Source organism: Schistocerca gregaria, chromosome 1 (genome assembly GCF_023897955.1).
Source record: "Schistocerca gregaria isolate iqSchGreg1 chromosome 1, iqSchGreg1.2, whole genome shotgun sequence".
Taxonomy (NCBI): Eukaryota; Metazoa; Arthropoda; class Insecta; order Orthoptera; family Acrididae; genus Schistocerca; species Schistocerca gregaria.
The window spans coordinates 497577238-497603027 of NC_064920.1; the positions used below are offsets into that span (position 1 = coordinate 497577238).

At 40.4% G+C, this 25790-nt stretch overlaps 2 protein-coding genes across 3 annotated transcripts in view; one reads left to right on the plus strand and one right to left on the minus strand.

The window, feature by feature from the left end:
- LOC126353939 (intraflagellar transport protein 122 homolog) overlaps window positions 1-9535 on the minus strand; it is a 247092-nt gene extending 237557 nt beyond the window's left edge. For both annotated transcript variants that reach the window (XR_007565246.1, XM_050003221.1), the window contains exon 1: window positions 9452-9535. Coding sequence is in view for 1 of the 2 variants with exons in the window: in XM_050003221.1 (XP_049859178.1) it covers window positions 9452-9510 (59 nt within the window). In the remaining variant the exon portion in view is untranslated. The remainder of the gene's footprint in view (window positions 1-9451) is intronic.
- A 139-nt stretch (window positions 9536-9674) lies between these two features.
- The window catches only part of LOC126355181 (uncharacterized), a 131402-nt gene continuing 115286 nt past the window's right edge, over window positions 9675-25790 (plus strand). Inside the window, exons 1-2 of the mRNA XM_050005438.1 lie at window positions 9675-10194; window positions 10314-10646. Coding sequence (XP_049861395.1) covers window positions 10098-10194; window positions 10314-10646 — 430 coding nt within the window. The 5' untranslated portion in view covers window positions 9675-10097. The remainder of the gene's footprint in view (window positions 10195-10313; window positions 10647-25790) is intronic.

The window sequence follows — 25790 nt, forward strand, 5'->3', positions numbered from 1 at the left end:
GAGGGGGATGATGGACGGTAGGGTGGGAGAGTAACAGATGCGAGTGAGTGCACAGTTCGGTTAAGCGGTTGTTCGGTTGACCGACGTTCGGATAATCGACGCTCTACTGTACTGTGTTTTCTCAAAATTTAGTGAGAGTCCATTTGTAGAGAACCACTTAATAATTTTCTGAAAGACATTATTTACAATTTCCTCAGCTGGTACTTTTTTGTTCGGTGCAATTACTTTATTTATTTCATCAGCAAAAAGAACTAGCTTTACATCTTCAAGAATACAGAATGGCAAATCATTCATATATATTAGAACCTTATGGGACATCATTCTTGATCCCTCCTTAGTTAGAGGATTGTTGCAGACTAACTGTACTGTTAACTATGGCCTTCTTTCTGTTAAATATGTATTAAATTATTTGTTCACTGTCCCATGGCTTGTGAGAGAACACAGTATATTGCAATGGATGTTGTTCGGTTATTCAAAACATTTAATATCTGATCAGTAAAAGAATTTCTGTTGAAAAGCCTTTCTGAAAACCAAACAGACATTTTGTTAGTACATCATTTTGACAAATATGTAATGCTACTCTTGAATACATTAATTTTTCAAGAACTTTGGATAAAACTGGCAGAAGTAAGATTGGGCAGTAGTTGTCAGCATCAGACTTATCCCCTTTTTTATGCAATGGTTTAACAATACCAAATTTCAGTCTATCTGGAAAAATGTCCTGTTTCAGTGAGCTACTACGTATGTGGCTGAGAATCCTACTTATCTGTTGGAAGCACGCTTTTAGTACTCTGTTGGAAATGCCATCAATTTCATGTAAGCATTTACTTTTGAGTGAACTTATTATTTTTCTAATTTCAGTAGGAGAGGTGGGTTGAATTTCAATTTTATCAAATTGCATTGGTATTGCCTCTTCCACATACTGCCTTGCATTTTCTAGTGAATAGCTGGATCCTATTTTCTCTACAACTCTTAAAAAATGATTATTAAAAATGTTTTCTAGTTCTGACTTTTTGTTAACAAACTTTTCATTGAGCTTGATAGTAATAGAGTATACCTATGGTCTCAATTGCCCTGTTTCCCTTTTAACAATATTCAAATTGTTTTAATTTTATTATCAGATATGCTAATCTCAAGCTTAATGCACATATTTCTGGACTTTTTAATAACTTTTCTTAATACACTGCAGTAGTTTTTGTAATGTTTCACTGTTTCTGGATCATTACTTCTTCTAGCTATAAGATACATTTCCCTTTTATTTTTACAAGATATTTTTATCCCTTTAGCCAGCCATGTCTATTTTGATGGTTTCTTACAATTATATTTCACTGTTTTCTTAGGGAAACTGTTTTCAAATATGCTCATAAAGGTATCATGACACAAGTTAAATTTTCAATTAGCATCAGGATCCCTGTAAACCTTATCCTAGTCTAATTGATTTAAGTTTTCCTTAAAATTTTCAATTTGTTACATCGTTAATTGAACGTACTATTTTGGAGGAATGTCTTGCATTACTTTAAGAAGCTATGTTATATATTGCAACTAGCTGTGCAACATGATCAGACAGACCATTATCAACAGGAAAAGTTTTTATTTGATTAACTTTATCTTGTCTATAAAAACATTATCTATCAGTGTGTTGCTTGCCTGTACCACTCAAGTAGGAAAATCAATACTGGAAGACCCAAGTGATACTTCAAGGTCAAGCTTTCCATCGGACTCTTTCAGAAAATCTACACTGAAATCCCCACACACGATAATTTGCTTCCCCCTGTCTGACAGATAGCACAACAAAGAATTCAAGTTTTTCAAAAATAGCTGAAAATTTCCCAATGGGGGCCTATACATGGCAACGATTATAAAAATGTCATTATTTAGTTCAAGCTCAAATGCACTTGTTTTTATAAGTTGCTCTACAAAAATTTTTTTAGTTTCTAAATTTTTCACACTGTGACAGATTTTAACATATATGGCGAACCTCCCTCTCTCCATAGTGTCTACTACATGTAGAAAGCTTATATCCTCCTACATTTACCTTTTCCATATCTGTGGAGTTGGCCTCCTTATGCTGGCATGGTTGATAAAACACCATTTAGATAAATTGCTGCTGGAGAAGAAAACCTCCCTTTCCATCAAAGTTTGTTAATGACTTATAAACTACCATTCATTTTGTGAAATGATGTATAGAATTCAAAAATTCTTATCACAGTTTTCTTCTGCTCTCTTGTAACAGCTCAGCTTGCTTCACCCATTAGACCTAAAAAACTGCTATGCTTTCTTAGGTGATCTGTTTATGAAATTATGCAGCACAGCCCATTTTGATCTACACTGCCCTTTCCCCCAGAGAACTATCTCATCAGGTGCCCTGAATACTCGGGAATGTCTGTATCTTCCTGATGACATACTCGGGAATGCCTGTATTTTCCTGATGACATGGCCCAACAATTCTTAGAAACCATATCAGTCATGAAAGACAGCCCAGTTGCTGTATGATGTGCAAATGGTCCAGTTGATAAGCCATTTTGATAGCTATCTAATGGAGACAAATATACTGGGAAGATGAGCATTGACTGTAAGGTGGTCATTAATCTTGTAATTCCATGAGGCATATCAATGGATGGTGCCATCTATTGATATCTCGCATTACACTTACATCCAGCTAGGTCACTGCGACATACCACCACCAGCCAGCATGTTGCATGGGCCCATGCACTGCGTGACTTAAGGCCATGTGTCCACAGGTCCAGTCTCACTTCTGTTCGCTAGCTGATGTTTTCCTCTCTAAGGTCAATATTAGTGCGGATGATGACTCTGTATGACACCAGTTATTCTTCGGACTTTTCACATTATGACTACGCCTGGTTGGAATCTGAATACAGTGTGGTTCACCTATTGCTACTAACTTCTACGTTGGTGGACTGTGATAACATTCAGATAAGTGACTAATTTCAGTCTCACCTACTAGTGGATTTCACCACTGTAATCTAAGTTGTGCTACTGACGATGGTTTCATTTGCAATCCTGGGAAATTCAGAAGATCAGTAACTCTTATGAACTAAGCATCATTTTGTTGTTGATTCAATAAAGCATTCCAGTTCAATAGCACAGATGCACAAGTTTTGGAATTGTGACAATAGCAGCTTAATTGACATTAGGTGTTGGTGCAACATGTGACCAGCTCAGCTCCTCAGCACCCACAGGCCCTGTCAGCTTTTCTGTTTTTCTGCCCATTTAACAAGGTACAAAAGTACTTGAACTTTTACCAGGAGAAGTAATCAAGTACAGGCAAGTGATATTCACTGACCACAATGTCAGTGAGCTTCTTTGCTATCCATCAGCCTCCAGGTGTATTATCTCAGGCAGAAATTGGCCCCTCTGTCAGAAGCCTCAGAGTATGTCTTTCACAGATTTACAATTTGTTTACAGAGCATTTTTCTATTTAAATGTATATGGTAGCAACTCAATTGAAATTTCTGCAACATTGTAAATCAGACTCAGAAAGCTATGCTTCCTGGATCACAGATCTTCAAGGATTGAGTACAAAGTGTAAATTTACATGTCTCTGTGACTGACTATACACAGAAAGTTTAATTTATTTTATAATCTTAGAACATAATCCAAGCTCAAACATAATGATACCAACCATCATGGATTCTGGAAAAATCAATAATGTGAAACCCAACTTGACCTTTTCTCACATGACATACTGAAATCTTTGGATCAAGGCAGTCAGGTAAGTGCAGAATTTCTTGATTTCTGAAAAGCATTTGACTGAGAACCACACCTACGCTTATTATCAAAAGTACAGTCATATGAGCTCTCAAGTCAATTTGTGACTGGATTGAGGACTTTTTGACAAGGAGGACGCAGCATGTTATCTTGGGTGGAGAGTCCTCATCAGATGTAGAAGTAACTTTGAGTATTCCCCAATGAAGTGTGTTGCAATCCCTGTTGTTCATGTTGTATGTTAATGACATTGCAGGCACTATTAATTGTAACCTCAAACTTTTTGCAGATGATGCAGTTATCTCTGATGAAGTACTAACTGAAGGAAGTTGCATAAGTATTCAGTCAGTTCTTGATAAGATTTCAAAGTGATGCAAGGATTGGCAACTTGCTCTAAATATTCAAAAACATAAAACTGTGCACTTCACACAATGAAAAAACGTAATATACTATGACTGTAATATCAATAAGTCACTGCTGGAATCGGCCGACTCATATAAATACCTGGATGTAGCCTTTTGCAACGATATGAAATGGAATGATCACAGTTTCAGTTGTGGGTAAACCAGGTACTAGACTTTGATTTACTGGTAGAATACTTGGGAAGTGCACTCAGTCTACAAAGGAGATTGTTTACAAATCACTCGTGCAACCATTTATAGAATATTGCTCAAGCGTATGGGACCTATACCAAATACGACTAACAGGGAATACTGAACGTACACACAGAACAGCAGCACAATTGGTCACAGGTTTGTTTGATTCATGAGAAAGTGTCATGGAGATACTGAAGAAAGTGAACTGGTGGACTCTTGATGATAGACAGAAAGTATCCTGAGAAAGTATACTAACAAAGTTTTGAGAACCGGCTTTAAATGATGACTCTGGGGATATACTAGAGCCCCCTCCATACAACTGACATAGGGATCATGAGATTATTATTAGAACAATTGCAGCATGCACAGAGGCATTCAATCATTCTTTTCACACTCCATGTGTGAATGAAATGGGAAGAACATTAATAATTGGTACAATGGTATGTACCCTCTGCCAACTTCATGGTGATTTGCAAAGTATAGATTTAGATGTAGATGTAATTAATGATGTTGTTAATCTTCTTGCCCCTGATAGAAATGCGCGCACACAGGCCTTATATCAGTCAGATACATCATTAGCAGAGTGTTGTGTACAACTCACACTACTGAAATTTCCGCAGTCACCCAGTAAACGTTTTCCAATGACATGTGAATGAAAGCCCAGGCAAAGACTTGCAAAAATCAGTGGGACTATCCTCCCTATGTTGATACGATCAATATGTGTTGTCCAGTGGCAAGCCAGTCTTATTCTATTCCACCTTCAGAGACATAATACACAATATTTTCTGTTATTACCTTGTTGTCATGACTGTTTCACTTTACATCCCCATACACAGTGCCCTCATTATGACACAATGTTGACACTTACAATAGAAGAATGTTAGAGTCCGAAAGATACCCAGCTGCATGTCTATAAGCCACATCAATAACATTACACAAAGCGATCATGCAGTGATCCCATGAAAAATACTACTACACACAGAAATCGGGAAAGTAACAATTGCATTCTTATTTGATATAGAAGTGTCTGTCTCTATGATCAACCATTCGACATATTTTAGTTTGGGCACTCTGCATTCCAAATTGTGGCTTTATATACATCATTAAATTCTGTTGTTAAGATACATAAAGCTCCCTCTGAAGTATAAATAAGTGAATAGGACAGTGCATCTTCTTGTGGTTGCTGACCTGTCTATCAATAATATTTTGAGATTTGATGCTTATTCAGCTTCTGGTTTTTGTACTCAGTGTCTTGTTCATACTATTCAGCCTTCAGAGCCATAAGAAGAAAATGATGCTTTATGTTATTTATTTGAACCATTATTTGAGCCTAGTCTACATACAGCTACAAATTTTCTGGCACATATTGTTTGAAAACCATCCGTAGTGCTGAAAATTTAAAAACGACAACTACCACATCCGAGTGGCCCTTCGGGATGAAATGGAACTGTAATTAGACAACCTGGAACAACAGAAAGTGCTTATATCTACTTCCTATAGTTAATGAGCCTCCCTTTTAAGGATGGTAACTAAGCCTGATGGTATCCACACCCGTGCGTGGTATGTTTAAACTAATGGAATATGCCCAAATCGGAGGTAGTGGCCAGTGCTCTTTTAATACTATTCAGCATTTATAATCATATAAGGAATTTCTTTTCAAAAATTGATTTTGCAGAGGCTTGTTTTCAGCTTCTGTTGGAAGAGAAGCCAAAAAAAAATCTTGGTATTAAATACTCCTTTTGATCTTTACCAGAATTATACATTGCAGTTCAGGGTCGTGAGTGCACCTGCTATTTTCCAAAGGTTTTTAGAACAAGCAAAGCAAAGCCCCACGTTCTGATCCAGAGGAGTCTACTGGACCCAACCAACTTCCATGTCATCCACTCCCAGTGGTGTCATTCCAGAGGGACGTGGGATCACCTACTCCGCTCATTTTCAGCTTTCTCGATCTTGGAGCCGCTAATCTCCACCCAGTAACTTCACAATTGACATCATGAGGCTAAGTGCAACCCATACTAGTTCTCCCACCAAGGTAAAATCACTTGCAGTGCCAGGAATCAAGTCCAAATCCCACCCACAACAACCACACATGCTGACCACTGGGCGAAGGAAATATCATTTTTGAACAGTTGATAGAAAATATTCCCCCATGTGTTGACTATCTTGTGGATGTTCTAGTTATCCATTGCAAAAATGTGGAACATGTACACAATTTGTGTCAAGTCTTTGTGGCTCTACCTGAAAAGGGTCTTATGTGACGTTTTGCTAATGTTCATTTTTGTCAACATTCTATCACTTACCTAGGATATGTTCTCAGCAAAGAAGGGTTATAACCAATGTGGACCTATGTCAAGGCAAACAAAAATGTGCCAGTTCCCAAATCTTCGATGAATCTCCTGGTGTTCCTTGGCAAGATTGCACATTATGACAGGTTTATTCCTAAGGCAGCTTCCATTGCTTATCTCTTCAACCAGTTATGATGCAAAGAAAGGTATTCCTTATCAATGGCCCACCGCTTGTTAGCAAGTTTTCCAAACTCTGAAAACCTCCCAACAGTCAATCCCATATTTAACAATATATCAGCCTAAAGACCCCTGAAAATAATCAAAATTGTTTCTCAAATTCACTGTTTGTTTTCCACTGGTTTGCCAAACTTAACTTTCATACCAGCTCTCATGCTGTGTTTTTCACATTTTTAAGTATTCTGACATAAGTGGGAATGCCTGCCACTGTGCATAAAGCATTTCTTGCAGTGACTTTATCACTATGTATAAAAACGGGAATTTTATGCAGTGACTTCATCACTGTGTATAAAATAGATAAAGACAACAAGATGCTGGTAGAGGGAATGGCTGAAACTGAGACAGCAAATATACCAATGAAAAATCTGCTAAACGAAATATTACATAAATAATGTGATGTATGCATTAACTTTCTCTGACTGGACTACCAAACATTTAATAATGCAATAGAATTTATTCTACCTCACAATGAAAAAGAAGACATCGGCCTAGTTATGTGAACACCTATTCCAGTTTTTCAGTGATTATCTACATCTCTGAGATACCTATGTGGAAACTGGAGAAGATTTCGGAAATTTAAATTTATTTCCTGCATTGAATCTCATACACTGAGCAACATTGTTATGGAAACATGTAAAGCAGTAAATGAATTATTAAACGACAATATTATTTAGTTGTAGTCCTGCTTGTACGTCATTTGTAGAATAGTGATTTTTTTTTTCTTTACATCTTCTTGTGTAATATATGGATGGGAAGGACAAACACTTCTACAATTTTAGTAATGTCCAATTATCTTTTGTTTTTGTCCGTATAATCATTTGATCTTAGTTTTCACAACTGGTGATACTCATGACACAAGCAGATAAACAACCATAAAAATTCTTTTTCACACTAAGGGAGCAGCAAAACACCAACAGACATATGGTTTGACATTTTGAAGTCTGGCAAGGAACTGGTTTTTTATGGCATCACTTTTAACGTGTTACAGGCATTTGACAATGTTTATCCCCGACTCTTAACATGGAGACTGAAAGCTGGTGGAACTGAGGAGAGGGCTTGTGATTTGAGTAAGACATTCCTACATGGCAGAGCTCAGAGGGAACTGATAAAAAATATTGTCAGGGGTTCCACTGCAAAGTGCATTATGTCCACTACCATTTAAAATATATACTAACAATATAGGCACTGATGTCTACTAAGATATTAGACTATTTGTAGAGGATGTGATTTTATATCACAGGACAAGACATTTCTAACATTGTAATAATCTGCAAAAAAAATTTATGGTGTAGACTTTTAATATAATGAAATATTAACCTCACTTTAGCAGAGTTAAATAATTTAAATCCATACGACTGACGATGAATTAACTGAAGCATTTAATATTGCTTCACAACTCACTACAAAATTGTCATCTTTAATATTTCGTATTCATTTGGTTGTCTTTGGCAACTAACAAATAAACTGTCACATTAAAACATAATCTAGGCCTTGGGCTACCTACGGATCAGTGTACCGCCACAACCTATATTCCAAAAACTAAAATAATTGTAAAGAAATATTGCCAGTGTTCTGTTACCTTTTTATTTGCATACAGATGATGTCATGTGCAACATCATTATTACATTACAAGACGACACCAACGTGCAGTACAAAAGGGTTCAGTTGATATGTGACATCTGACAATAAGCAGCACATGGTGTTTATATGGATGAGGTATAGTCTACAAGACAGACAAGGTCCTCTTCCAACTAATGAGCCTTTTAAATAGCTGCTCAAGCAAAATAAAGGAAGAGGCGTAACGTTCTTCATTATGCCTCAAGTTCGGTGCGAGACCTACACTGATCATACTTGTTTTCAGACCTTGAGGATGAACAAAGGAGAGATGAATGACTGATTATAAGCAGCCTATCACTAATACGATAAAAGTCGAAATTCACCAGCAATCCATATGAAGAGTGATGTACTGGGCAATATCCACAATGCCCTTGCAGAATGCAGTGTGTGGGCTGACATATTAGGCTAAACAGGGGAGAATGGAAAATTCAAATGATTACGCCGCTGACATAAAATTAACATTTTGTCCTGCAACAGATCAGCAGTCGGATATTCGTTTTGGTTATGATAAGATTACCCTATTGGTATGAAACTGACAGGTTACACTGCAACAAGTCAGTAGCCGGATATTCGTTTTTGGTTGTGTTACAGGCTAGATAACGAACACAATCTAGTGTTGCAAAGCGAATTTATTTTACGCATTTTAAAAATGTGAGTTCACAATATGACCATAAATCAGCGAATCGGCACGGCTCATTCACTCCAAAATTGTATGTCACGGTTATTAACAGTAAATAAGTCTATTACAGCCCCCTCGGCGTACGGTCTTAGTAAGAGCAGACTGTGTAGACTTCGGCGCAAATGACTATTACGATGTGTTCAAATACGAATTTAATAAGAGTAAAATTAATGTTGACAGAATGTTACTTGCAATGTAACAGATTTCATCCTGTTCTCTAGCAATCAACACGCCGATTACAAAGTTATTTTGAAACATGTAGATGCATGCGTCAACCGAATTGAAGTGCTCATTATCATATGGATAGTTACCATTGTTCAACCTTGTCTCTGTCGTGAACTTTGTCCACCCACGCTGGTACAGCTCTCATACTTTTATATTCCTCAATCTGAGGAACTATGTTTACTAACCACCGGCTTTGTTGTCAAGGTAACGCGATTATACAGACTGCACACAAACAAAAGTTCGCTTGTTATTAATTTCGAACCTGAAATTATTTAACGACACTACAGGCTTTTTCTCTATATATCACACACATTTCGTTTATAGTTACGCGCCGCATGATTTTGAACTACACAGAACGAGTTTGGCAGCATTGCATAAAATGTAATGCACGCTATTCCGAAGGGTTGTTGACAGATTTGTGTTGAGATGCGAAATTTATTATTAATTCAAGAAACGACATAATATGTATAGAAGTAACCAGTTAAATCGTAGAAAGTGGTATTAAGCATGCAAAATTACTTTAATTTATCTTGCGTAGTGCTTCTGTGTTGTATTCCGCAGTGACCGCGTTCAGTTTTGTGTGTGCGACTTCTTGCGATAAAAGCATATCCCGCGTGCTTGATGCTGTTACACAGAGTTCGCACCTTATACAAACGAAGGAAACCAACGTAAATACATGACAGCTGGTTGACAGATGCCAACGAGAAGTTTCCCGCAAATTGTTATAATAATATGTACTCAAAAGCTGTGAAAGTTTCTTCTGAGACCAGAATACACTTTCGACAAACCTCTATTTCTCTTTCCGAAGCAGCAAACAAGCAAATTACCGGTTAGGGCTGCACATAATAATCCAAAGCCTCACTGAGGCGGTATATGATAAGGAATGCCTGAAGAACAATGATTCGCTATTTACCATTTACAATGCCTAATAAAGAATTTTTGTTACAGGTGGCAAAACAAATAGAGATTCCACAGGTGATTTGAGATGCTTTATATGCGACGGAAAAATTACGGGAACCTGCTTCCCGCTTGTCGTTGGCGTAACGCCATACAGTAAAACAGACATACCAACAAAAATAGGCCAGTTAATGGGAGAAGGTTTTATGGTAGTTGTGTCTGAAGACGATAATTTATGTAAGAGATGTACGTCACTGTTGTATCAACTTGACAGATTAGAAGTGGATCTGAATTTAGTAAAAGATGCATTAACGAATTACCTAAAACTGAAGTATCAGTTAAATGAAGAGGATCATGAAATAGCAACTAGCAGAGATGACTCAAGTATGTAGACAGTGTTATCCTACAGTTCACACATACCGAATTTTGAGTTGTGACCTGTTTTCAGCTTTGTATGATGGTTTCACATGTTCTTTAGTCTAATACTTCAATCTACCACCTAAAAACTTTCTGTAGATCGACAAATCCCCTATTGTTGACATAATATTTAAATGACTTCATCATTAGTTGAACTAGTTGAGAATACGGTCCAGTGACATTTTTTAAAATAATGAACCTTTTATTATATGTATCTGTTACAATCACTTTCATGTGAATTATTGATTTACTTTGCAGATCATCACTGTAGATAGATGGTAGAGCTATCAGTAAAAAAATAGTCTTCTACTTTATGTGCTATATGATTGTTAGTACCTTTCAATACCAAAGGGTAGGTCCAGTAATTTTCTTGAAGTAATTTGTTTGGGAATAGAAGGACAAATTGGGTAATTATAATCAAATGTAAATGGCAGTGGCATAGTGTGTGAAACTATAAACATATTAGCTCATATTATCTTAAAAGTAGTTGCAGAACATCCAAAAATCAGTACAAATAGACATCAGCTGACTTTCTTGTCAGCATATAAGATTGGCACACTTGACTGACACACAGCAAACTGATTTGATTTGATTTGATTTTTTATTGGTCCAGTTTTATCATATAGCACAAATTGTACAATTGATATTGGACAGGTCAAAGATAAGTTACAATAATACATATTATTAGCAATTAAAATTAGTTACCTACTACAGTTAATTTTGTTACTTATTCAGAAATTATCTGACAGAATAGAAGCAGTGCTTCATTAGAAATGCCTTTAGTTTAGCTTTGAATATTGGATGAGTAGTATTTTTTATTTCCTCTGGTATCTTATTGTGTAGTATTACACCAATGTTAATTATGCTTCTCTGATAGGTGGTTGTTCTGTGATATTTTTGATGTATATTTGATTCCCTTCTGGTACTATAGTTGTGTACACTTTTGTTCTGTAGCAGTTTGTCTGTTTTCAGGAGCTAATCCCTAGTGAACAAGATAGTTTCATAAATGAATAAACTTGGAACATTTAGAACACCAAGCTCAGTAAAATGGGATTTACAGGACTCCATCTTTTTAAGGCCACAAATTATTCTTAAAGCTCGTTTTTGCATTCTAAAAACCTTTACACTGTGAGTTGAGTATCCCCAGAAAATGATCCCATATCGAATTAGTGAGTGGAAGTGTGTATAGTATGCCCGCAGTACTGTTGGTTTGCTTGTTGTAGCCTTTAAAATTCTTAGCCCATAGCACACATATGATAGTTTTCTACACAAGTTATTTATATGTGTGTCCTACTAAAGTCTTGCTGAACCCAAAGATCCAAGAACTTTGTGACACTTACATTTTCTAGGGGATCATTTTTTAATTGGGCTTGAATATACATTTGATTAGTTGGAGGAATTAAATGAAAATCGACACACACAGTTTTTTCAGTATTTATAATGAGTTTATTTTTTGTGATCCACTCAGAAAGTATTTTTATAGAACTTTCTGCTGTGGACCACAAAGTTTCTGGACTGGATCCAGTGAGCAATATGCTGGTGTCATCGGCACAGTGGTTAGCACACACTGTGTTCTCTATATTTCATCATGAAGGAGATCCTTCAGGGGTGAAGAATGAATCAGGTTATTCAGCAACAAGCAGAACCATTGCTGGCAAGCATGCAAAACAAAAAATTATGAGTAGGGATGATCTACCCAAATCATGGTAATTACTTCTAGATTACATTATATGTGTATGTTAGGAGAAAAACAAAGACTTTGAAACAAGGTAGTATCTCATATCATAATTCATTACATCAGTTATCACTTACATATACAAACAATATTTACATTACCTATTTTGGTAAATAATTCCCATCTTCATATGTACTTCATTCACAAAGAATCATTGTAGAGATAAACAAATATAATTAGGCACTTTGAATGTCATGAAGTAATTTAAAATTTCAATGAATGTAATTTATCATGTGATGATACGTACATTCATTGAAATATTATATCACTTTATGATGATCAAAGTGTCTAACTATGTTTCTTTTTCAGTACAAAGCCTTTTGTAAATTAAGACCATCTGAAATTATTTGCCAAAACTGGCAATATGAATATTGTTTGTGAATCTAAGCAATTCTTCACATAACAAATTATTATACAAACTTTCCAAAACTTGCACCTTCCCGTTTATAATATGTAAGATTTAAAAAAGCCCTGTTTATTTTCCTACAGTATTAAGATGCTGTTATCACATAATACTTCAAACTAACATTTATGTAACTTGACACAACTACTGTTGGCTGTTTATACTGGCAAATCAGGATCTGTCTAACACAAGCATTGTATCAATGACAATCAGAATGTTGAAAACAAGATGGCACTTTGAACAACTCTTCCCCCCATTCCATAGATCTCACAAGTGTTCTCCTTCAGTCCTCTTCCTTTCCCTTTAGTCCTTCTGCCAACAGAAGGCGCCACTGGCTCCAAAATCTTATGGGTTCCACAACTTACAAACATACATACAACTTACATACATACATACATACATACATACATACAACTTACAAACATACATACGTTAACCTTGTTCCATAGATCATGAATACGACATTTCGTAATGATGTGGAATGTGTCACTTTAAAATAAGTTTTCTTTAGACAAAATATTATTATTTTTTTTTTTTTTACAGTTACTACTTTGTATCCAAGAATTGATCTATTGAGTAGAAGGAGTTGTCAGATTAGATTAGATTAGTACTTGTTCCATAGATCATGAATTCAACACTTCGTGATGTGGAACGTGTCAGGTTAATAAAAGGTGTCTATACAAGATATTACATTAGACAAAATATTACATGACACTCAATATTTTAATTTTTATTTATTTAATTATTATTATTATTTTGGTGGAGTTGGGAAATTATCCACTTACTATATCCAAAAATACATGTAATGAGTAGAAGGAGTTGCCATTAAGAAATTCTTTTAATTTCCTTTTAAATGCTATATGGCTATCTGTCAGGCTTTTGATGCTATTAGGTAAGTGACAAAAGACTTTTGTGGCAGCATAATTTACCCCTTCTGAGCCAAAGTTAGATTTAACCTTGAGTAGTGAAGATCATCCTTTCTGCTAGTGTTGTAGCCATGTACACTGCTATTACTTTTGAATTCGTTCGGCTTGTTAACAACAAATTTCATAAGTGAATATATATATAGTGAGGCTACAGTGAAGATTTCTAGCTTTTTAAATAAGTGTCTGCAGGATGATCTTGGCTGAGCTCCAGCAATTATTCTGATTACACGCTTTTGTGCAATGCACTCTCTTTTACTCAATGATGAGTTACCCCAGAATATAATGCCATACAAAAGCAGAGAATAAAAATAGGCATGGTAAGCTAATTTACTCAGATGTATATCGCCAAAATTTGCAATAACCCTAATAGCATAAGTAGCTGAACTCAAACATTTCAGCAGATCCTCAGTGTGTTTCTTTTTCCAGTTCAACCCCTCATCAATGCATACACCTAGAAATTTTGAATATTCTATCTTAGCTACCGATTACTTATCGAAGTCTATATTTATTAATGGAGTCATTCCATTTACTGTGTGGTACTATATGTACTGTGTTTTGTCAAAGTTTAATGAGAGCCCATTTGCAGGGAACCACTTAATGATTTTCTGAAAAACATCTTTTACAATTTCACCAGTTAATTCTTGTCTGTCGGGTGTGATAGCTATACTTGTATCATCGGCAAGAAGTACCAGCTTTGCATCAGAAATCACCAATTTTTTGCATATTATATGAACTGTTTATTTCAACTTTCTGCACTCTTCCAGTTAGGTATGATTTAAACCATTTGAGCACTGTCCCATTCATACCACAGTACTTGGAGCTTATCTAGTAGTATTCCATGATTTACAAAATCAAAAGCTTTTGATAGATCACAAAAAATCCCAACAGGTGACTTCCGGTTACTCAGAGCATTTAATATTTCATTAGTGAAAGTATATGTAGCATTTTCCGTTGAGACACCCTTCTGGAAATCAAACTGACATTTTGTTAAAACTTTATTTTTACAAAGGTGTGAAGCTACTCTACAGTACATTCATTTTCAAGAATTTTGGATAAGGCAGTCAGAAGAGAGATTGGGCGGTAGTTGTTGACATCAGTTGTATCCCCTTTTTTATCCAGTGGTTTAACAATGGCATACTTCAGTCTATCTGAGAAAATGCCTTGCTTCAGAGAGCTATTACATATGTGGCTAAGAATCCCACTTATTTCTTGGGAACAAGGTTTTATTATCCTGCTGGAAATGCCATCAATTTCATGTGAGCTTTTATTCTTGAGAGAGTTTATTATCTTCCTAATTTCAGAAGGAGAGGTGGCTGGAATTTCAATTGTATCAAATGGTGTGTGTAAGGCCTCTTCCATCAACTGCCTCGCTTCTTCTAATGAACATTTCGATCCTATTTTCTCTACAACATTTAAAAAATGATTATTCAAAATGTTTTCGGCTTCCGGCTTGTTGTTTATCATGTTTCCATTCGCTTTGATGGTGATACCGTCATCCTGTACTCTTGGTTGTCCTGTCTCCCTTGTAATAATATTCCAAATTGTTTTGATTTTGTTATCAGAGGTATTAATCTCAGACATGATGCACATGCTTCTGGACTTTTTAATAACCTTTCTTAATGTAGCACAGTAGTTTTTATAATATTTGGCTGTTTCTGGGTCATTACTCTTTCTTGTTGTTAGATACAGTTCCTTTTTGTGGTTACAAGATATTTTTATCCGTTGAGTAAGCCAAGGTTTTTTGCATGGTTTCTTATAATTAGATTTAACTACTTTCCTGGGGAAACAGTTTTCAAATTCTCTTAAAAGTGTATCACGAAATAAGTTATATTTTAAATTAGCATTGGGTTTCTTGTACACCTCATCCCAGTCTAACTGCTGAAGATTTTCTCTGAAATTTCTAATTGTTGAGTCATTAATTGAACACACAACTTTGGAGGGTAGTTTTGAGTTACTGAATGGAGCTATGTTAATACTGTAACTAGCTGAGCATCATGATCAGAAAGTCCATTCTCAACAGGACAAGAATTTATGTTTTTAGACCTATCTTGGTCTATAAAAGTGTTATCTATCAATGTGCTGCTGTCCTTTACTACCCGAGTAGGAAAATTAATGACAGATGTCAAATTGAAAGAACCAAACAAGACTTCCAGGTCATTCTTCCTATTACACTCTTTCAGTGAATCAACATTGAAGTTGCTTTCCCCTATCTTTCAGATAGCACAACAAGGCATCCAAGTTTTCCAGGAATAAATGAAAGTTTCCTGAAGGGGACCTATATACTGTTACAATTATAAAAGAGCCCTCCTTCAGTTTAAGTTGACAGGCACATGCTTCTATATGTTGCTCTAGACAAAACTTTTTGTATCTAAGCTTTCTACACAGTGATAACTTTTGACATATATGGCAATTCCTCCTCCCACCTTATTCTCTCTACTCATATGTGCAACTAGTTTATAACCACTGATATTTACTTTTTCCATATCAGACACAATGTGATGCGCAGACAGGCATAGTATATCTATTACATTATCAGATTCAATGTCATCTAAACAAACCAGGAGCTCATCTACTTTGTTCTTCAATCACAGAATTTTTTGGTGAAAAATGGTAACATTATTTTTTTACTTTACTTTTGTGAGAATCTACTTTTATCTTTAATCCACCAATATTTTGTTTAAATATGGTAACATTATTATTTACTTTCCTGTTGTGAGAATTTTGTGAGTTTTGGACTTCTTTAGCACCTGCCAGCCTGAACTTCTCATTGGACACTGATATTAGTCTACAAAAGAGGTACATCCATGAGTACTAGTGTCTCCCCTTATGGATTTCGCTAACAACCCTGCCAGTTTACCCTTCAGAAATTCTTTTAATTTGCTTTTAAATAAATGTTGGTTGGCTATCTTTCTAACTTCTAATACTGTTTGGCAAATGACCAAAGATTTTTGTGGCAGCATAATTCACCCCTTTCTGTGCAAAAGTGAGATTTAATCCAAAATAGTGAAGATCATTCAGATTCTTTATTCACCATTGACCACCTGAGGTGGAATCGGCAATTTACGTGCATATCATATAATATTTTCCTTGAATAGTACCTTAAAGCTAAATGAGCTTGCAAATAGTGCCATAGATGATAAAATACACCATAACATAAGATAAATACATTCAGTGACATCACATAATGAAATCCTTAAAAATTAATGTCAATTGATTCCCCCTTTTCTTCTAGTGTTGTAGCTATGCACTTTGCTGTTATTTATGAATTGGGATGTGTTATTATTGACAAATTTCATAAGTGAATATATATATTGCGAAGGTACTGTGAATATCCCTAGTTCCTTAAATAAATGTGTGCAAGGTGATCATGGGTGGGCTCCAGCTATTATTCTGATTATACACTTTGTGCAATGAATACTTTCTCTCTTAATGCCGAATTGCCCCAAAATATGATGCCATATGAAAGCAGTGAATGAAATAGGCATAGTAGACTAATTTACTGATGTGTTTATCACCAAAATTTGCAATAACCCTAATAGCATAAGTAGCTGGACCTAACCATTTCAGTAGATCATCAATGTGTTTCTTCCCGTTCAATTTCTCATCAATGCACACACCCAAAAATTTTAAGTATTGTGCCTTAGCATCAGACTTTTGTTCATAGTCTATATTTATCAATGGTGTTATGCCATTTATTGTACAGAGTTGTATAAACTGTGTTTTCTCAAAATTTAGTGAGAGTCCATTTGCAGAGAACCACTTAATAATTTTCTGAAAGACATTATTTGCAATTTCCTCAGCTGATTCTTGCTTGTTGGGTGTTATTACTATACTTGTATCATCAGCAAAAAGAACTAGCTTTGCATCTTCATGAACGTAGAATGGAAAGTCGTTAATGTGTATTAAGAACATGAAGTAACCCAAGACTCAACCCTGTGGGACACTGTTTTTGATACCTCCCCAGTTAGAGGACTTTGCTGGTTTTTACAGACTATCTGTACTGTTAATTTCAACCTTCTGCATTCTTCCAGTTAAGTGTGAATTAAACCATTTGCCCCCCTGCGGGTTCGGGGATAAGAATCGGCCCGCGGTATTCCTGCCCGTCACAAGAGGCAACTAAAAGGAGTCTCAAACGTTTCAGCCTTAATGTTATGGTCCCCTAAGGGGTTTGACCACTACCTTTCAAAATTTTCTGTTATTGCGTACTATTTGGGGAAGGACGCCTTACGTGGTGTATTATATATCCATCTTGCCCTAAGATCTGGCCTATCCAATATTGTCATGGAGTTGGACTTCCATCGAGCTTCCGGCCACATTAGCTGCAGTTTGTTCTGGGTAGCGTACATTCCCTCCATAGTGCACTTCCATCTTTGCCCTCGTTATGTACATGGATATTTTGACACCCGACAGCCAGCACGGTAGCCAGTCTGTTGTGGTGGGGTTGTCATGTACCCTCTTGGTGGTAGCCCCCTGACTACACAGGGATCGCACTGCTGATGCCTGAGCTGCTACGTCCCCACATATGCCGAGGAGTAGCTGCCTATCCCTCTGGGGCATCAGGACTCCCAGCAAAGGCCATCCTGCCAGGTGGTCTTTGCTGCGGCTGGGTGGCGCCGTGGGGACAGCCCCTGGTCGGAGTGGGTGGCATCAGGGCGGATGACCCGCAATGAAGCATGGTACATCATCTCTCGCGATCTCTAAGCAATCAAGGTCTAACCTCAATGGGAAGAAATTTGATCAGAGATCGTTTCCCTCCCTGGCCACTCCATGGGAGGAACGTATGGCTAAAGAAGGCAGTGGAGATTATTCACCCCGGTACCTCGTGTGCATGCGAGTTGATGGGGAATCATTTATGTCGACCAAGCCCCAGTTTTTTGTGGAGCATTTAGAGGACAAATTTGGGGAGGTGGAGGGCTCATCAAAACAGCATCCTCTGCCCAGTCACAGAAGTTGCTCACTTGTGACAAGTTGGGGGATGTCTCTGTCACCATCACTCCCCATAACAGTCTAAACATGGTCCAGGGTATTATATTCCACAGGGACCTTCTACTGCAGTCCGACGATGAACTACGCGCCAATCTAGAACAACGGGGTGTTCTCTTTGTCCGGCGCGTCCATCGGGGTCCGAGGGATAATCAGGTAGCCACCGGTGCCTTCATCTTGGCCTTTGAAGGTGATGTTTTGCCCGAAAAGGTCAAGGTGATGGTTTACCGCTGTGATGTGAAGCCATATATCCCTCCTCCGATGCGGTGTTTTAAATGCTGGAAGTTTGGGCACATGTCATCCCGCTGTACTTACGGCATCACATGTCGAGATTGTGGATGTCCTTCGCATCCCAATACTCCATGTGCTCCGCCTCCCATCTGTGTTAACTGCGGAGAACACCATTCCCACTGCTCGCCGGACTGTAGGATCTTCCAGAAAGAACGGAAGATAATGGAATATAAAACCCTGAACCGCCTGACCTACTCAGAGGCTAGGCGGAAATATGAGAGGCTCCATCCTGTGCCAATGACGTCAACGTACGCCGCTGCTGCAACAGTGGTTCTTCCATCTCCTGTGTCGTCCCGTACGGTTGGTTCTCTGCTTGGTCAGAAAGCCCCCTATGGCTGTGGGGGGCACTTCACACCCTGTTGCTCCTGCTCCATCTTCTTCAGGAGCAACACCCTCCCAACCATCGGGGACATCAGCTCCCCCTTCCCAGTCGGAGAAGAGTAAGACTTCTTCAGCTACTCTCGCCAGGAAGGGGTCCCTTGGAGACCTCCCTTTGCATGTTCCAACCAGTGGAAAAGCAGACATCCGCAAGGGCTAAAACAACCACCAGTCCCTGGTCGTCGGGCCTCACGGTCATCGTCCGTCCCTGAGACTGACCCAGTGAAGCCCGTGAAGCCTGAACCACCGAAGGCACAGCGAGAGAAACAGAAGAAGAAGGAAGTCCCCAAGGCTAACGACATTGCGGTTTCACCCGTCCCACCGCTTCCTACAAGCTCTGCGTCTGAGGACGAGGTGGAGATTCTGCGTCCGCTGAGGACCTTGATCTCGCCGGTCCCTCAGACGCCATGGAAAGCACTGTCACACGTGCTCAATCGGAGGCAGCAAGTGACCCAGCGGCGTAATCTGCCTTCCCAGTACCGTCATGCCTTTCTCAGCCATGGACAACACCATCCTCCAGTGGAACTGCATAGGTTTCTTCCACCATCTAGCTGAGCTCCGCCACCTTATCAGCCTACACCCTTTCCTCTGCATTGCTGTGCAGGAAACTTGGTTTCCGGCAATGCGAACCCCCGCCCTTCATGGCTACCGAGGTTATTATAAGAACCGAGCAGCTTATGAAAGGGTGTCTGGTGGCTTCTGAATATGTGTCCTGAACTCTCTTCACAGCGAGTCTGTACCTCTCCAAACTCCTTTAGAGGCTGTCGCTCTTCGGATGTGGACGCCACAGGCTGTTACCGTCTGCAGTCTTTACCTTCCACCGGATGGTGATGTCGCGCAGCATGTCCTGGCTGCTCTGATATCCCAATTGCTGGCACTTTTCCTGTTACTGGGCGACTTTTACGCCCATAACCATCTGTGGGGTGGGTCAGTGGCAACAGGTCGAGGTGCCATCGTTGAGCATTTATTGGCGCAGCTTGATCTCTCGATCTTAAATGATGGTGCCTTCACACACTTCAGTGTGGCGCATGGCACATACTCCGCCATTGACCTTTCCATCTGTAGTCCTAGCCTCTTACCGTCTGTCCAATGGAGAGTGCATGACGACCTGTGTGGTAGTGACCACTTTCCGATCTTTCTGTCACTGCCACAGCGTCAATCTTCTGGGCGCCCTAGCAGATGGGCTCTGAATAAGGCTGATTGGGACTTGTTCTCCTCCACTGCCGCTATTGAGCCTCTCTCTAACGATGACATTGATGCAGTGGTTCAATCGGTCACCACCGGCATCATTACTGCTGCCGAATGTGCCAGTCCCCGTTCTTCTGGGTCCCCTCGGCGGCAGACTGTGCCTTGGTGGTCGCCTGAGATCGCTGAAGTGATTAAAGCTCACCGGCGGGCGCTCCAGCATCACAAGTGACATCCGTCAATTGAACACCTTATCGCCTTCAAACGGCTGCGTGCACGAGCCTGCCGCATTATCCGCCAACGCAAGCAGGAGTGCTGGGAGCGGTATGTGTCCACCATTGGCCTCCATCTCACTCCATCGCAGGTCTGGGCCAAGATTCGCCACCTCTATGGCTATCGGACCCTTGTCAGCGTCCCTGCGCTCTCACTGAATGGAGCAGTTTGTACTGACTCCGACGTCATTGCAAACCACTTGGCAGAGCACTTTGCTCTGAATTCCGCTTCTGCCAACTACCCCTTGGGCTTCCGCTCCATTAAAGAGCGGATAGAATGTCTGAGTCTTTCTTTTCGCACCCGCCATCCTGAATTGTACAATGTTCCATTCAGTGAGTGGGAATTCCACAGTGCCCTCGCCGCTTGTCCTGATACCGCTCCTGGGCCAGATAGCATCCACTCTCAGATGCTGAAACACCTTTCAGTGGACTACCAGCAACGCCTCCTCGACCTTTACAACTGCATTTGGGTCGAGGGTGAGTTTCTGTCGCAATGGCAGGAAAGTCTTGTTGTCCCTATTCTGAAACCGGGGAAGAACCCTTTAGAGGTGGACAGCTACCGTCCCATTAGCCTCACCAATGTTCTTTCCAAGTTGCTTGAACGGATGGTGAGTCGGCGCTTGAATTGGGTAATGGAGTCTCGGGGCCTTCTGGCTCTGTCTCAGAGTGGGTTCCGTAAAGGCCGCTCCGCCGCCGACAATCTGGTGAGCCTGGAGTCGGCCATCCGTACTGCCTTTGCCCGCCATCAGCATCTGGTCGCTGTCTTTTTCGACATGCGGAAGGCGTCCTCACATCCTTTCTACGCTTCATGGATGGGGTCTTCGGGACCCTCTGCCAATCTATATCCGCAATTTTCTGTCGTATCGTACCTTCCGCGTGCACGTCACAGCCTCATATAGTTCCTCCCAAGTGCAGGAGAACGGTGTGCCACAGGGTTCTGTTCTAAGTGTCTGTCTGCTTTTAATAGCCATTAACGGGCTCGCTGCGGGCATGGGAAATTCTGTCTCCGCTTCCCTGTATGCTGACGACTTCTGCCTTTACTACAGCTCTATTGGCATTGCAGCTGCTGAATGTCAGCTACAGGGCGCAATCCGCAAGGCGCAGTCTTGGGCTGTAGCGCATGGTTTTCAGTTTTCGGCAGCCAAGACCAGCGTTATGCATTTTCTGCCGGCGACGCACTGTTCACCCGGAGCCGCGACTTTATCTTGACGGCGAGCTTCTTCCAGTGGTAGAGTCACATAGGTTTTTGGGGGTGGTTTTTGATGCCCGGTTGACTTAGCTGCCTCATATTCGGCAGCTTAAACAGGCGTGTTGGCGGCATCTAAATGCTCTGCGATGCCTGAGCCACACCAGGTGGGGCGCCGACCAATCTCCTCTCCTACGGCTTTACCAGGCGTTAATCCAGTCCCATCTGGACTATGGGAGTCTGGCTTATGGCTCAGCATCCCCATCTGCGTTGCGGGTGCTGGACCCAATCCTCCACAGCGGGATACGCTGGTGCCTTCCAAACCAGCCCTGTGGACAGCATACTTGTGGAGGCAGGTGTCCCTCCACTGCAGTTACGATGCCAACAATTACTGGCTGCTTATGTTGCCCATGTTTTTAGCTTGCCCGGGCATCCAAATTATCGTGTCCTGTTCCCGCAGTCAGTCGTCCATCTGCCAGAACGTTGGCCCCGGTCGGGTTGTCCGATCGCCGTACGTGTCAAACAGCTTCTCTACGGGCTTGGGTGTTTCCCTGTTCCACCTCCTTTCCGGGCCCCTCTTCGTACACCCCTGTGGTGTGTGCCTAGCCCTTGCCTTCGGCTCGACTTGGCACAGGACCCGAAGAACTCAGTCCCTCCAGAGGCCTTCCAACACCGCTTTTATTCCATCCTGGCCACGTATCAGGGCTCTGGCGTTGTCTACACCGACAGTTCGATGGTTGCTTGTCGTGTCGGTTATGCACTAACTCCAGGGGACCATTCTGAACAACGTTCATTGCCGGCTGGCTGCAGTGTTTACACTGCTGAGCTGGTCGCCATCTTTCGTGCCCTAGCGTATATCAGCTCCTGCTCAGGTGAGTCCTTCGTTATCTGTAGCGATTCCCTGAGCGGTTTACGAGCTCTCGACCAGTGTTTCCCTCGTTCTCGTCTGGTGATGGCTATCCAGGAGTCCCTGGATACTCTCGCCCGTAGCGGCAGGTCTGTGGTCTTTGTTTGGACCCCAGGCCATGTTGGTATACCCGGCAATGAAACTGTTGACCGCCTGGCTAAAGAGGCCACCAGTGCACCATCTCTGGAGATGGCCTCCCAGCGACTGATTTGCGGGCAGTCTTACGCCGCAAAGTTCTCTCGCTTTGGGATGCTGAATGGGTGCGGTCTGGCCACCCCTAACAAACTCCGTGCCGTCAAGGACATGACGACTGTGTGGCACTCCTCCTTGCGAGTCTCTCGCAAGGAGTCTGTCGTCCTCTGCCGACTGCGCATTGGGCACACACGGATGACCCACAGCCACTTAATGCGCCATGTGGACCCCCCTCTATGCCGCTGCGGCTTGGCATTGACAGTGGCCCATCTTTTATTGGACTGTCCACTTTTATCTGTGCTCAGCAGACGTTTGCGCAGCCTGACACGCTCTCTGCTCTTTTATTAGATGACTCTGCCATGGTGGACTTGGTTTTGCGTTTTATTCGGGCAGGGGGTTTTTATCCTTTAATCTGAGTGTTTGTTTTTTAGTGTTGATTCTGGCTTTTAGCCTCTGATTTTAAACTGAGTTTTTTATTGTGTTTTTGGTGTTTGGCTTTCCCTTTTTTTTTTTTCTCCATGGTCGGCCAGCCACCGTCACGGTGTGTGTTTTAATTTGTTTTGTCTGGTCTCTGTCAGAGTATTTCTTGTCCTGTTTCGTCTGCTGTCTTTCCTGTTGTTCATTTTTTTTATTCTCTTTGGGTGGTTTTTATTTTTTAGTTTTTTATTTTTTATTTTTTTATTTATTTTATTTTTTAATGGAAAAAGGGACCGATGACCATAGTAGTCTGGTCCCTTTAATCCCACAAACCAACCAACTAAACCATTTGTGCACTATCCCACTCACACCACAATACTTAAACTTATCTAGAAGAATTTCGTAATCCACAGTATCAAAAGCCTTTGAGAGATCACAAAATATCCCAATGGGTGGTTTTCAGTTTTTCAATGCATTTAATATTTGATCAGTAAAAGCATATATAGCATTTCTGTTGAAAAACCTTTGTGAAAACCAAATTGACATTTTGTTAGTACTTCATTTTTACAAATATGTGATGTTACTCTTGAATAAATTACTTTTTCAAGAATTTTGGATAAACCTGTCAGAAGTGAAATTGGGCGGTAGTTGTTAGCATCATATTTATCCCCTTTTTAATGCAATGGTTTAACACTACCATATTTCAGTCTATCTGGAAAAATTCCGTGTTTCAATGAGCTGCTACATAGAGGGTGTTTCAAAAATGACCGGTATATTTGAAACGGCAATACAAACTAAACGAGCAGCGATAGAAATACACCATTTGTTGCAATATGCTTGGGACAACAGTACATTTTCAGGCGGACAAACTTTCGAAATTACAGTAGTTACAATTGTCAACAACAGATGGCGCTGCGGTCTGGGAAACTCTATAGTACGATATTTTCCACATATCCGACATGCGTAGCAATAATATAGCGTAGTCTCTGAATGAAATTACCCGAAACCTTTGACAACGTGCCTGGCGGAATGGCTTCACATGCAGATGAGATGTACTGCTTCAGCTGTTCAATTGTTTCTGGATTCTGGCGGTACACCTGGTCTTTCAAGTGTCCCCACAGAAAGAAGTCACAGGGGTTCATGTCTGGCGAATAGGGAGGCCAATCCACGCCGCCTCCTGTATGTTTCGGATAGCCCAAAGCAATCACACGATCATCGAAATATTCATTCAGGAAATTAAAGACGTCGGCCGTGCGATGTGGCCGAGCACCATCTTGCACAAACCACGAGGTGTTCACAGTGTCGTCTAAGGCAGTTTGTACCGCCACAAATTCACGAAGAATGTCCAGATAGCGTGATGCAGTAATCGTTTCGGATCTGAAAAATGGGCCAATGATTCCTTTGGAAGAAATGGCGGCCCAGACCAGTATTTTTTGAGGATGCAGGGACGATGGGACTGCAACATGGGGCTTTTCGGTTCCCCATATGCGCCAGTTCTGTTTATTGACGAAGCCGTCCAGGTAAAAATAAGCCTTGTCAGTAAACCAAATGCTGCCCACATGCATATCGCCGTCATTAATCCTGTGCACTATATCGTTAGCGAATGTCTCTCATGCAGCAATGGTAGCGGCGCTGAGGGGTTGCCGCGTTTGAATTTTGTATGGATAGAGGTGTAAACTCTGGTGCATGAGACGATACGTGGACGTTGGTGTCATTTGGACCGCAGCTGCAACACGGCAAATGGAAACCCGAGGCCGCTGTTGGATCACCTGCTGCACTAGCTGCGCGTTGCCCTCTGTGGTTGCCATACGCGGTCGCCCTACCTTTCCAGCACGTTCATCCGTCACGTTCCCAGTCCATTGAAATTTTTCAAACAGATCCTTTATTGTATCGCTTTTCGGTCCTTTGGTTACATTAAACCTCCATTGAAAACTTCGTCTTGTTGCAACAACACTGTGTTCTAGGCGGTGGAATTCCAACACCAGAAAAATCCTCTGTTCTAAGGAATAAACCATATTGTCCACAGCACACTTGCACGTTGTGAACAGCACACGCTTACAGCAGAAAGACGACGTACAGAATGGCGCACCCACAGACTGCGTTGTCTTCTATATCTTTCACATCACTTGCAGCGCCATCTGTCGTTCAAAATTGTAACTACTGTAATTTAGAAAGTTTGTCCGCCTGAAAATGTACTGTTGTCCCAAGCATATTGCAACAAACAGTGTATTTCTAT